The 14,238-nt window shown below is 47.4% G+C and overlaps 3 protein-coding genes across 3 annotated transcripts; 1 reads left to right on the top strand and 2 right to left on the bottom strand.

Annotated features, from left to right (window-relative positions):
• Window positions 1-48: 48 nt before the first annotated feature.
• Window positions 49-2,228, bottom strand: LOC108154243 (major heat shock 70 kDa protein Ba-like). The gene has a single exon (XM_017284477.2). The coding sequence runs from the start codon at window positions 2,196-2,198 to the stop codon at window positions 273-275; it is 1,926 nt and encodes a 641-aa protein (XP_017139966.2). The 5' UTR covers window positions 2,199-2,228; the 3' UTR covers window positions 49-272.
• A 4,569-nt stretch (window positions 2,229-6,797) lies between these two features.
• LOC117187120 (major heat shock 70 kDa protein Ba-like) lies at window positions 6,798-9,141 on the bottom strand. Its single transcript, XM_033389117.1, has one exon. It carries the CDS (start codon window positions 8,941-8,943, stop codon window positions 7,018-7,020), a length of 1,926 nt encoding a protein of 641 aa, XP_033245008.1. The 5' UTR covers window positions 8,944-9,141; the 3' UTR covers window positions 6,798-7,017.
• A 2,577-nt stretch (window positions 9,142-11,718) lies between these two features.
• Window positions 11,719-14,110, top strand: LOC108154002 (major heat shock 70 kDa protein Ba). Its single transcript, XM_033389119.1, has one exon. It carries the CDS (start codon window positions 11,955-11,957, stop codon window positions 13,878-13,880), a length of 1,926 nt encoding a protein of 641 aa, XP_033245010.1. The 5' UTR covers window positions 11,719-11,954; the 3' UTR covers window positions 13,881-14,110.
• The last annotated feature ends 128 nt before the right edge of the window (window positions 14,111-14,238 follow it).

Below are 14,238 nucleotides of genomic sequence, written 5' to 3'. Positions count from 1 at the left end.
TTCGCAAAAAGTTTATAACGAAGAAACCCCACACAAAAGCTTGATGTTTTTCTTTTAAACAGTAAAATAAATATTTTATTTGAGACTTATAACTAACTTAGACATTTACAATTTGTTCCTAACGTAAAACTAACAATTTATTCGCCAATACTAGGAATGATTAGGTGGGAAAACCACAAAAAATTCTTGTCAGTCTTCAAAACATAAAATGAACTCTAAATAAATCCATCAATGTAAATATCTCTATGGCTTCGGCTCCTTACTAGTGTCCCTTAGTCGACCTCCTCGACAGTGGGTCCAGAAAAGCCCCCAAATCCGCCGGCCTGCTGGCCACAGTTGGCTCCTGCCGCAGGACCTGCCGCAGCGCCCTGCTGATGAATCTTGGTCATTATCGGGGAACAGTGCTTGCTGAGCTCCTCCATTTTGTGGTCGAACTCCTCCTTCTCGGCGGTGGTGTTCATGTCCAGCCACTTGATGGTCTCGTTGCACTTCTCCAGAACGGAAGCTTTATCGGCCTCGCTCAGTTTATCGGATCCGGCCTGTTCCACGGCCTGCTTGACGTTGAAGACGTAACCCTCCAGGCTGTTGCGCGAGGATACGCGCTGGCGCTGCTTCTCATCCTCGTCGGCGTAGCGCTCTGCCTCGTTCACCATGCGGTCGATATCAGCTTGGGATAGGCGGCCCTTGTCGTTCTGTATGGTAATGTTCTTGGCCTTGCCCGTGCTCATTTCCTTGGCAGTGACGTTGAGGATGCCGTTGGCGTCCAGGTCGAAAGTGACTTCGATCTGAGGCACGCCTCGCGGTGCTGGGGGAATTCCCGACAGCTCGAAGGTGCCCAGGGCGTTGTTGTCCTTGGTCATTGCGCGCTCGCCCTCGAACACCTGGATGGACACTCCGGGCTGGTTGTCGGCGTACGTCGAGAAGGTCTTGGTCTGCTTTGAGGGAATGCGGCAGTTGCGCTCGATCAGCTTTGTCATCACTCCGCCAGCAGTCTCTATGCCGAGGGAGAGCGGCGCCACATCCACCAGCAACACGTCCTGGATCTTGCCGCTTTGGTCGCCACTGAGGATCGCGGCCTGGACAGCAGCGCCGTAGGCCACCGCCTCGTCTGGATTGATGGACAGGTTGAGGCTCTTGCCGTTGAAGAACTGTTGGAGGAGGCTCTGCACCTTAGGGATGCGCGTGGAGCCGCCTACGAGCACAATGTCATGGATCTGGCTCTTGTCCATCTTGGCGTCGGTGAGGGCCTTCTCCACCGGCTGCAATGTGTTCCTGAAGAGGTCGGCGCACAGTTCCTCGAAACGTGCGCGGCTCATCTTGGTGTAGTAGTCGTGGCCCTCGAACAGAGCGTCTATCTCAATGGTCGCCTCCGTGCTGGAGGAGAGGGTGCGCTTCGCCCGCTCGGCCGCCGTTCGGAGGCGTCGCAGAGCACGAGGGTTGGAGCGCAGATCCTTCTTGAATTTACGCTTGAACTCGTCTGCCAGGTGTGTGACCAGTCGGTTGTCAAAGTCCTCGCCGCCCAGGTGGGTGTCTCCGGCAGTGGCCCGCACCTCAAACAGGGATCCCTCGTCGATGGTCAGGATGGACACGTCGAAGGTTCCGCCGCCCAGGTCGAAGATGAGCACGTTGCGCTCACCCTTCAGATTCTTGTCCAGTCCATAGGCCAGCGCGGCCGCCGTCGGCTCATTGACGATTCTGAGCACATTGAGGCCTGCGATGCGGCCAGCATCCTTCGTGGCCTGGCGCTGTGAGTCGTTGAAGTAGGCAGGCACTGTGATGACTGCGTCTGTGATGGTCTGGCCCAGATAAGCCTCGGCCGTCTCCTTCATTTTGACCAGCACCATCGAGCTGATCTCCTCCGGGGAAAAGCGCTTCGCTTCGCCCTTGAACTCAACGCCAATCTTTGGCTTGCCTCCATCGCTTACCACCTTGAACGGCCAGTGCTTGATGTCCTCCGCAATCTTGGGATCGTCGTACCTGCGCCCAATCAGGCGCTTCGCATCGAACACTGTGTTCTTCGGGTTCATCGCCACCTGGTTCTTGGCGGCGTCGCCAATCAGACGCTCCGACTCTGTGAATCCCACATAGCTGGGCGTCGTCCGGTTTCCCTGGTCGTTGGCGATGATCTCCACCTTTCCGTGCTGGTAGACACCCACGCAGGAGTACGTGGTGCCCAAGTCGATGCCAATAGCCGGCATTCTGTTTCTGTTTATGGTTTCTGGCTGCGTTTAAGATGCACTGGAACGTGTATTAGTTTCTGCTTTTACTATCGCAGGTAGTTTGTTCTTCTCAATGCGTATGGTTTCTTCTTTTGTTCAGTTTGAGTTTTTTCAAAATGGTTTACTTTGCTTTTTGCTGTTTTTTTGGCTTTTGGTAGCTCGCTTTGTTTCACTTTTGAGATGTGTTCTCTTCGCTTGTTTGAATTGAATTGCTGCGAAGAGAAACTGGCGGCTGTATTTATACCTGGCCGCTCTCCATTCGAAACTTCGAGAGCTCTCTTCTAGAAATATCTTGAATGTTACCCTGAATCGCGTGCGTCAGAGCGAGACAACGAGTCTTGGCAGCTGGCAGCGGCGTCAGAGAGAGAGCACAAACAGCTTGTACTCGTGAGAGAGGGTCGACGAAATTTCTCGACGTTTCCTGTGGCCAAAGTATCTGCGAGGTTCGAGTATCTGACCTACCGCAACAATCGGCTTGTTTTGGGAATCTAGAAAATTCGGTTGATTTCTGGAGCATATCAATACAAATACATACAATACATACTTTTACCTTAATGTTTGATGAGCAATTAACGCGAGATACCCAAATCTGGATTTTATTCTTTAGAATAAAAATAAAAAATTTGTGATCTAGGTCCAATGGTTTTTTTTTTCAACAGGAAAATCCCCATCTCGAGAGATAGTGAAATGGATGAATCTGGACCCGTTACGATTCTATTTCTGAGGGAATTAATAGATAAAGGAATTAAAGTTATCATAAATATAAGGTACATAGCCTTTTGCCTTAATATGAAAAATCTAAAATTCCCATTACAGGGTCCACAGATTATGAAGGTCTTTTATTTGGTATCTGAAACGTCTGTTCGTGCCAAAAGGCATCCCTGGTCAGGGATATTCTAACCTACAATAGACTATACAAATATTTATCACAAGCATTTTTCATTTCAAATATATATTTTATGATCGATTAAACCTTAAAATCATAAATAAGGGCTGGCCAAAATAATAAGTACAGCAATTCTACAAAGCGAAAAACTAAAAGCGTATCAAAATTTGTCCACTTTTTTCTTATAATTTATAATCTTTTACTAGTATCCTATATAGCAACACTTATTTTGGATGATTTCGGCCATTCTTCTTGGCATACTAGCAACAAGTTTTCGGCAAGTCTCCACTGGAATCTCACACCACGTTTTTTGCACAAATTCTCCACAATTCTTTTTCTTTTCGAAAAGCATTTTTACTAATTCGACGTTTTAAGTCACCCCAAAGGTTTTCAAATGGGTTTATGTCAGGAGACTGACTTAGCCAAGCCATAACGTTTACATTTTTTTCCGTAAACCAAGCCTTCACCACCTTTGAGGTGTGCTTTGGGTCATTTTCCGGTAGAAATACCCATCTCAAGGGCATGTTTTCCTCAGCATTAGGTTGTATAATGTCTGTCAATATGTTTTTATACCCGAATTGGATCACATGATCAGTTATGCGATGTACCGGCCATGCCAAGAAAAATAGCCTCAGATACCTATACATCGGCCTCCGTTCTTAACCATTTTCTTTTTGTACCGGAAGTCGAATTCTTTGCCTTTGGGTCGTTGTATACATCTTCTGGAGTCATTATTAAAAGGATTTATTTTTGTTTCGTTCTCAATAATATATTATTCCACTTTTAAGACCCATCTGACCCAGACCATGCCAAATGATTTTCAACGACTTTTTGCCTCATCTTCAAAATTTTGACTCGGAGTAAGTTCCAGTTGAGCCAACAGGGCCGCAAAGACTCAAGTTTATCTTTGATCGGTAGTAAGCAGCTCGCACAGAATTACTAACATCTCTGGCACATTATTTCTAATAAACGAAATTAAACAAACTATTTCGAATCTCGAATCTCCGTCGTCGGTGAATCGTCGAATCTCCAAAGAAAAGAGGTCCAGGACCGCGACAAAAACGACCCCGAAAGGATGTTGTAATGGGTAACGAGTACTTGGGCGAGATGGTATTACTCGGCTATGACCGGCACGTATTGTTTCCGGCTGCTGGCTCGTCGGCAAGGGGGTGGAGTTGTTTTATTGTCATAGTCCGAGGCCCTTTACTTTCTTTATTTTAAATTTAACGTGCAAGAAAAAAACAAGCCATACACTTCACCGGACAGAGTTCACTACAAATGACCACATAACACGGACGATTACCTAAAAGACAGACGGACGATCCTCAGCTGTTTCGAGGACCCCTGGCCCACCCTACCTTGGTCATGCCATTCCATACATCTATCTGTCGGCCATGACCCCTTGGTGTGCCGACACGCGCTACAGGGGTTTGGAAGGGGAGATCATAAGAAGGGTTTAGTTAAACATTATAATGATATTTATTGGAACTAAATTATACATAAAAATACGGGGTATATGTTCCCTCCCATAGGCTACCTGGGCCTGGTTCCCTTGAACTAGGATCAGGTAAACTTATAAACTAGTATTTGAATAAATGTGCAATGGTAAAGATTAAAATTTAAAGATAGAATATAAATGTTGATTCTTACGGGCTACGAAACGGTGAGGCAATTTGGTCGGAACATAGACCATAGACAATTTCTTCCATGCCCAAATGATTGTAATCAAATACCTAGTAAATAAACTCACTTTTACTGCGGATCCACCGTCGAAAGCGCTTTCTGATGGTTGCTGCAAAACTGTGGTTAATATGATATTTTGGGTACGGGTGTATTATTATTGCATTTCGGTTATAAACATATGGGTTTTTGTTATTTTTTTTTGTTTTGATCTGTGCATGGAAGGTTATCTATTTATGGATTTGTTTTAGTTTCATATTCACTCTTCCTCTTGCCCTTCTTTTCCTACTCAATGCTCCCTCACTGCTGTTCTTCATTTCTGCATTTCTTTTTTATGTATATATATCTAAACTTAAATAGCTGTTCTGCTGCTCGGTACTATTCTGCTTAATCTTATGTTAACTTATGTTACTTCTCTCGGCTTATCGCCAGCCCCCTTCGGCTCCGTTGCTGGCGAGCGTTTTTATAGCTCGCTCGCTCTCCTATTGGGCTCTGCCTTTGCTGCTTGCGTGTTCTCTCTCTCCCCCTCTTTCACTCTCTGCCTATGCGCGCATCACCTTTGGCTCCGCTCGCCCTCTTTATTTTTTTGGGGCATTACCCTTGCAGCTCTGAGTCTTGAACTCCAACAACACACTACCACTTTCCTTCCCTATGTAACCTGCGGATCTTAACTGGGCCTTGTTAACTTAATTTGGCATACGGCACGTTTAGGTAGGATTTGCGCGATTTTCCTCCTTTTTCTCCGTTCGTATTTCACCGTTTGCTGCACTTTCCGCTATCGCGGATTATCGACCGTCCCGCTTTGTGGCCGCCGCCTCACCGACGTCGATCCGGCTGCCCGCGAAGGTCGAGCCTCTCTGAATTTTTCTGCGTCTCTGCTCCCTCGCTCTGTGCTGCGACGGATCAGCTGCTTGGAGCGCCGCTGCTTCGCCAGCCCAAATTGCTAGGCGCCAAATCTAGTGCAGGGAGAAAGAACCGTCTAACGTATTCGGCCCCGAAAGATCTGTGGTATCCCACTTTTTGTTCCTCTTACCCGTCAATCTTGGCCCCAGTGGCCGACCTAGCTTCAGTTATCGTAGTCCCGCGACTTTTGCTTTGCTGCTGCTGGATACCACTCGCGCTTTGACAATATTCTTTTCTTGACTTTGGAACTTTTTCATTCATGATTTTTGCTGAGCCTGTTCGGGGCGATGTTGGTCGCTCGACATCCAAATTCCAAAAGGAAGATGGACACGCTCCCATCCACTATGAGACCGGTCGGATCCGCTGGATGACGTTCGAATGTCATCGCTTTCTCCTCTTTCTCTTCAACTGCCATCAGCGCTAACTCACCCCCAGAGGGAGCCAACCTTTCAGATCACCGTTTTAGAGCCCCTGACTCCAAAACCCCCTGTAGCAGCGAGACTATGGCTGCCCATACAACGCCGTTGGCGGTCAATTTAGTTTTCGCCCTTAGCTCAGCTACAAGCCTCTTACAATGTCGAGCACGAGACAAAACTGCGGGAATTCATCACCAGCTTCAACAAGGAATGCGAGGAGAATTATTCACTGGTCATTGAATAGCCCATACCTTAAGGATTACGGTAGCTTATTGTTTTTTTTTCCCCTTCCTTTGAAAGAAATTTAAATTCAAGAAAAAGATCAGAGTGTATCATTGTATCCCCCCCCTTCCATCGAAGGAACTTTAAATTTAAGAAAAGGATCATAATGTGTCATTGTTTTTTCCCCCCTTCCATCGAAGGAACTTTAACTTTACGTTAAGGAAATTAAGTGAAAGAATTCGAATTAATCTCGCCAACGATATCTGTAATACGTATACGATTACACATTCTGAGTGAATTTATTATTATACTATCCATTCCATGTAAATAGCTCGTCTATATTCTGACCAATCTACGAGTGTAAGAAAACGTGCTCGATTTGAAACTTTCGTCTTGCAAAAATATAAAACTGAATTCATTTCGCAAAAAGTTTATAACGAAGAAACCCCACACAAAAGCTTGATGTTTTTCTTTTAAACAGTAAAATAAATATTTTATTTGAGACTTATAACTAACTTAGACATTTACAATTTGTTCCTAACGTAAAACTAACAATTTATTCGCCAATACTAGGAATGATTAGGTGGGAAAACTACAAAAAATTCTTGTCAGTCTTCAAAACATAAAATGAACTCTAAATAAATCCATCAATGTAAATATCTCTATGGCTTCGGCTCCTTACTAGTGTCCCTTAGTCGACCTCCTCGACAGTGGGTCCAGAAAAGCCCCCAAATCCGCCGGCCTGCTGGCCACAGTTGGCTCCTGCCGCAGGACCTGCCGCAGCGCCCTGCTGATGAATCTTGGTCATTATCGGGGAACAGTGCTTGGTGAGCTCCTCCATCTTGTGGTCGAACTCCTCCTTCTCGGCGGTGGTGTTCATGTCCAGCCACTTGATGGTCTCGTTGCACTTCTCCAGAACGGAAGCTTTATCGGCCTCGCTCAGTTTATCGGATCCGGCCTGTTCCACGGCCTGCTTGACGTTGAAGACGTAACCCTCCAGGCTGTTGCGCGAGGATACGCGCTGGCGCTGCTTCTCATCCTCGTCGGCGTAGCGCTCTGCCTCGTTCACCATGCGGTCGATATCAGCTTGGGATAGGCGGCCCTTGTCGTTCTGTATGGTAATGTTCTTGGCCTTGCCCGTGCTCATTTCCTTGGCAGTGACGTTGAGGATGCCGTTGGCGTCCAGGTCGAAAGTGACTTCGATCTGAGGCACGCCTCGCGGTGCTGGGGGAATTCCCGACAGCTCGAAGGTGCCCAGGGCGTTGTTGTCCTTGGTCATTGCGCGCTCGCCCTCGAACACCTGGATGGACACTCCGGGCTGGTTGTCGGCGTACGTCGAGAAGGTCTTGGTCTGCTTTGAGGGAATGCGGCAGTTGCGCTCGATCAGCTTTGTCATCACTCCGCCAGCAGTCTCTATGCCGAGGGAGAGCGGCGCCACATCCACCAGCAACACGTCCTGGATCTTGCCGCTTTGGTCGCCACTGAGGATCGCGGCCTGGACAGCAGCGCCGTAGGCCACCGCCTCGTCTGGATTGATGGACAGGTTGAGGCTCTTGCCGTTGAAGAACTGTTGGAGGAGGCTCTGCACCTTAGGGATGCGCGTTGAGCCGCCTACGAGCACAATGTCATGGATCTGGCTCTTGTCCATCTTGGCGTCGGTGAGGGCCTTCTCCACCGGCTGCAATGTGTTCCTGAAGAGGTCGGCGCACAGTTCCTCGAAACGTGCGCGGCTCATCTTGGTGTAGTAGTCGTGGCCCTCGAACAGAGCGTCTATCTCAATGGTCGCCTCCGTGCTGGAGGAGAGGGTGCGCTTCGCCCGCTCGGCCGCCGTTCGGAGGCGTCGCAGAGCACGAGGGTTGGAGCGCAGATCCTTCTTGAATTTACGCTTGAACTCGTCTGCCAGGTGTGTGACCAGTCGGTTGTCAAAGTCCTCGCCGCCCAGGTGGGTGTCTCCGGCAGTGGCCCGCACCTCAAACAGGGATCCCTCGTCGATGGTCAGGATGGACACGTCGAAGGTTCCGCCGCCCAGGTCGAAGATGAGCACGTTGCGCTCACCCTTCAGATTCTTGTCCAGGCCATAGGCCAGCGCGGCCGCCGTCGGCTCATTGACGATTCTGAGCACATTGAGGCCTGCGATGCGGCCAGCATCCTTCGTGGCCTGGCGCTGTGAGTCGTTGAAGTAGGCAGGCACTGTGATGACTGCGTCTGTGATGGTCTGGCCCAGATAAGCCTCGGCCGTCTCCTTCATTTTGACCAGCACCATCGAGCTGATCTCCTCCGGGGAAAAGCGCTTCGCTTCGCCCTTGAACTCAACGCCAATCTTTGGCTTGCCTCCATCGCTTACCACCTTGAACGGCCAGTGCTTGATGTCCTCCGCAATCTTGGGATCGTCGTACCTGCGCCCAATCAGGCGCTTCGCATCGAACACTGTGTTCTTCGGGTTCATCGCCACCTGGTTCTTGGCGGCGTCGCCAATCAGACGCTCCGACTCTGTGAATCCCACATAGCTGGGCGTCGTCCGGTTTCCCTGGTCGTTGGCGATGATCTCCACCTTTCCGTGCTGGTAGACACCCACGCAGGAGTACGTGGTGCCCAAGTCGATGCCAATAGCCGGCATTCTGTTTCTGTTTATGGTTTCTGGCTGCGTTTAAGATGCACTGGAACGTGTATTAGTTTCTGCTTTTACTATCGCAGGTAGTTTGTTCTTCTCAATGCGTATGGTTTCTTCTTTTGTTCAGTTTGAGTTTTTTCAAAATGGTTTACTTTGATTTTTGCAGTTGTTTTGGCTTTTGGTAGCTCGCTTTGTTTCACTTTTGAGATGTGTTCTCTTCGCTTGTTTGAATTGAATTGCTGCGAAGAGAAACTGGCGGCTGTATTTATACCTGGCCGCTCTCCATTCGAAAATTCGAGAGCTCTCTTTTAGAAATATCTTGAATGTTACCCTGAATCGCGTGCGTCAGAGCGAGACAACTAGTCTTGGCAGCTGTCAGAGGCCGCAGAGAGAGCATGCACAGCTTGTACTCGTTAGAGAGGGTCGACGAAATTTCTCGACTTTTCCTGTGGCCAAAGTATCTGCGAGGTTCAAGTATCTGACCTACCGCAACAATCGGCTTGTTTTGGGAATCTAGAAAATTCGGTTGATTTCTGGAGCATATCAATACAAATACATACAATACATACTTTTACCTTAATGTTTGATGAGCAATTAACGCGAGATACCCAAATCTGGATTATATTCTTTAGTATAAAAATAAAAAATTTGTGATCTAGGTCAAATGGTTATTTTTTCAACACGAAAATCCCCATCTCGAGAGATAGTGAAATGGATGAATCTGGACCCGTTACGATTCTATTTCTGAGGGAATTAATAAATAAAGGAATTAAAGTTATCATAAATATAAGGTACATAGCCTTTTGCCTTAATATGAAAAATCTAAAATTCCCATTACAGGGTCCACAGATTATGAAGGTCTTTTATTTGGTATCTGAAACGTCTGTTCGTGCCAAAAGGCATCCCTGGTCAGGGATATTCTAACCTACAATAGACTATACAAATATTTATCACAAGCATTTTTCATTTCAAATATATATTTTATGATCGATTAAACCTTAAAATCATAAATAAGGGCTGGCCAAAATAATAAGTACAGCAATTCTACAAAGCGAAAAACTAAAAGCGTATCAAAATTTGTCCACTTTTTTCTTATAATTTATAATCTTTTACTAGTATCCTATATAGCAACACTTATTTTGGAAGCAATAAGTTTGCGGCAAGTCTCCACTGGAATCTCACACCACGTTTTTTGCACAAATTCTCCACAATTCTTTTTCTTTTCGAAAAGCATTTTTACTAATTCGACGTTTTAAGTCACCCCAAAGGTTTTCAAATGGGTTTATGTCAGGAGACTGACTTAGCCAAGCCATAACGTTTAAATTTTTTTCCGTAAACCAAGCCTTCACCACCTTTGAGGTGTGCTTTGGGTCATTTTCCGGTAGAAATACCCATCTCAAGGGCATGTTTTCCTCAGCATTAGGTTGTATAATGTCTGTCAATATGTTTTTATACCCGAATTGGATCACATGATCAGTTATGCGATGTACCGGCCATGCCAAGAAAAATAGCCTCAGATACCTATACATCGGCCTCCGTTCTTAACCATTTTCTTTTTGTACCGGAAGTCGAATTCTTTGCCTTTGGGTCGTTGTATACATCTTCTGGAGTCATTATTAAAAGGATTTATTTTTGTTTCGTCTCTCAATAATATATTATTCCACTTTTAAGACCCATCTGACCCAGACCATGCCAAATGATTTTCAACGACTTTTTGCCTCATCTTCAAAATTTTGACTCGGAGTAAGGGAACTTTTCGGACTATACGTCCTGTTAGGTCTGTATATTGAAGTCTCCGACGAGCCATCAGACCTGATTTGTCTTTGCCAATTTGAGCGGATATGTCCTTGGAAGACATGAACTGATCCTTTTCTGCAAGACTGATGATGCGGATGTCCGTTGTTTGTAAACATTTCTTCTTCCATCCTCGATTTTCAATAAGCACTTTAGATATTAATGCATTCTGAACAAAAAATACCGAGCGTCCAAAACTTCTTTTCTTCAGCAGTACGGCCTATCTAAAGAATTTTTTTTAACTCTCATGTACTTAAATATGAAGGAACTCAATAAAAACCAACAATCCTTTGACCAAATCCTTATCTAATCCTTTAAAATTTATAAATAGCACCAGTGTACTCATTATTTTGCCAGACCAAAAATGCCCATTCACCAAAAATGTATGCATAGAATTTTATTAAGATGGTTCCCCACTTTAATTTTTGATTTAAATATTTGGCATCCATACATTTACAAACATTCGAGCTATTCCATAACAAACTAGCACGACACCGATGTACTTATTATTTTGGCCAGTAGTGTATGGTAGCCCCCTACTGTTTGCCCTGCAGTCCGCTTTCTATTTGAGAATTGAGCTTTTACGCCTCGATATCAATTATTTCCCTTAAAATAGATATCATTTACTTTCTCCGGAAGCAAGTTAAGAAATACTGTATGTACATATGTTTTATATGGACATAAAAACTTCCGGAAATCATCAGAATTTTCTAGATTCCCAAAACAAGCCGCTTGTTGCGGTAGGTCAGATACTCGAACCTCGCAGATACTTTGGCCACAGGAAACGTCGAGAAATTTCGTCGACCCTCTCTCACGAGTACAAGCTGTTTGTGCTCTCTCTCTGAGGCCGCTGCCAGCTGCCAAGACTAGTTGTCTCGCTCTGACGCACGCGATTCAGGGTAACATTCAAGATATTTCTAGAAGAGAGCTCCCGAAGTTTCGAATGGAGAGCGGCCAGGTATAAATACAGCCGCCAGTTTCTCTTCGAAGCAATTCAATTCAAACAAGCGAAGAGAACACATCTCAAAAGTGAAACAAAGCGAGCTACCAAAAGCCAAAACAACTGCAAAAAGCAAAGTAAACCATTTTGAAAAAACTCAAACTGAACAAAAGAAGAAACCATACGCATTGAGAAGAACAAACTACCTGCGATAGTAAAAGCAGAAACTAATACACGTTCCAGTGCATCTTAAACGCAGCCAGAAAACATAAACAGAAACAGAATGCCGGCTATTGGCATCGACTTGGGCACCACGTACTCCTGCGTGGGTGTCTACCAGCACGGAAAGGTGGAGATCATCGCCAACGACCAGGGAAACCGGACGACGCCCAGCTATGTGGGATTCACAGAGTCGGAGCGTCTGATTGGCGACGCCGCCAAGAACCAGGTGGCGATGAACCCGAAGAACACAGTGTTCGATGCGAAGCGCCTGATTGGGCGCAGGTACGACGATCCCAAGATTGCGGAGGACATCAAGCACTGGCCGTTCAAGGTGGTAAGCGATGGAGGCAAGCCAAAGATTGGCGTTGAGTTCAAGGGCGAAGCGAAGCGCTTTTCCCCGGAGGAGATCAGCTCGATGGTGCTGGTCAAAATGAAGGAGACGGCCGAGGCTTATCTGGGCCAGACCATCACAGACGCAGTCATCACAGTGCCTGCCTACTTCAACGACTCACAGCGCCAGGCCACGAAGGATGCTGGCCGCATCGCAGGCCTCAATGTGCTCAGAATCGTCAATGAGCCGACTGCGGCCGCGCTGGCCTATGGCCTGGACAAGAATCTGAAGGGTGAGCGCAACGTGCTCATCTTCGACCTGGGCGGCGGAACCTTCGACGTGTCCATCCTGACCATCGACGAGGGATCCCTGTTTGAGGTGCGGGCCACTGCCGGAGACACCCACCTGGGCGGCGAGGACTTTGACAACCGACTGGTCACACACCTGGCAGACGAGTTCAAGCGTAAATTCAAGAAGGATCTGCGCTCCAACCCTCGTGCTCTGCGACGCCTCCGAACGGCGGCCGAGCGGGCGAAGCGCACCCTCTCCTCCAGCACGGAGGCGACCATTGAGATAGACGCTCTGTTCGAGGGCCACGACTACTACACCAAGATGAGCCGCGCACGTTTCGAGGAACTGTGCGCCGACCTCTTCAGGAACACATTGCAGCCGGTGGAGAAGGCCCTCACCGACGCCAAGATGGACAAGAGCCAGATCCATGACATTGTGCTCGTAGGCGGCTCAACGCGCATCCCTAAGGTGCAGAGCCTCCTCCAACAGTTCTTCAACGGCAAGAGCCTCAACCTGTCCATCAATCCAGACGAGGCGGTGGCCTACGGCGCTGCTGTCCAGGCCGCGATCCTCAGTGGCGACCAAAGCGGCAAGATCCAGGACGTGTTGCTGGTGGATGTGGCGCCGCTCTCCCTCGGCATAGAGACTGCTGGCGGAGTGATGACAAAGCTGATCGAGCGCAACTGCCGCATTCCCTCAAAGCAGACCAAGACCTTCTCGACGTACGCCGACAACCAGCCCGGAGTGTCCATCCAGGTGTTCGAGGGCGAGCGCGCAATGACCAAGGACAACAACGCCCTGGGCACCTTCGAGCTGTCGGGAATTCCCCCAGCACCGCGAGGCGTGCCTCAGATCGAAGTCACTTTCGACCTGGACGCCAACGGCATCCTCAACGTCACTGCCAAGGAAATGAGCACGGGCAAGGCCAAGAACATTACCATACAGAACGACAAGGGCCGCCTATCCCAAGCTGATATCGACCGCATGGTGAACGAGGCAGAGCGCTACGCCGACGAGGATGAGAAGCAGCGCCAGCGCGTATCCTCGCGCAACAGCCTGGAGGGTTACGTCTTCAACGTCAAGCAGGCCGTGGAACAGGCCAGATCCGATAAACTGAGCGAGGCCGATAAAGCTTCCGTTCTGGAGAAGTGCAACGAGACCATCAAGTGGCTGGACATGAACACCACCGCCGAGAAGGAGGAGTTCGACCACAAGATGGAGGAGCTCACCAAGCACTGTTCCCCGATAATGACCAAGATTCATCAGCAGGGCGCTGCGGCAGGTCCTGCGGCAGGAGCCAACTGTGGCCAGCAGGCCGGCGGATTTGGAGGCTTTTCTGGACCCACTGTCGAGGAGGTCGACTAAGGGACACTTTTAAGGAGCCGAAGCCATAGAGATTTTCATACATTGATGGATTTAAAGTTCATTTTATGCATAGTTTAAAAAGTGATAACAATGATAGTGGATCTCTCTCCATAAACTGTCTTAGTATTAGCAACTTAATTGTTTAGATTTATGTTAGCAACCAATTGTAAACGTCTAAGTTAGCAAAAAGTCTGAAATAAATTTTTGTTTATATGTACTATTTAAAAGAATTTCGACACTTTTTTTAACTTCTACCTTTTGCTCTGTTATGTCGCTCACAAGTTGAAAAAGTCATTGTTAATTTCGTTTCAAAGCAGCGTGGAAAGCAGTATTCTAGTATTAATCAAAAGAAATAGGG

The sequence above is a fragment of the Drosophila miranda genome, chromosome 2 (genome assembly GCF_003369915.1).
Source record: "Drosophila miranda strain MSH22 chromosome 2, D.miranda_PacBio2.1, whole genome shotgun sequence".
In the NCBI taxonomy this organism is placed as follows: domain Eukaryota; kingdom Metazoa; phylum Arthropoda; class Insecta; order Diptera; family Drosophilidae; genus Drosophila; species Drosophila miranda.
Note: the sequence above shows the minus strand (reverse complement) of the source record. Positions and strands in the feature narration are given on the sequence as shown.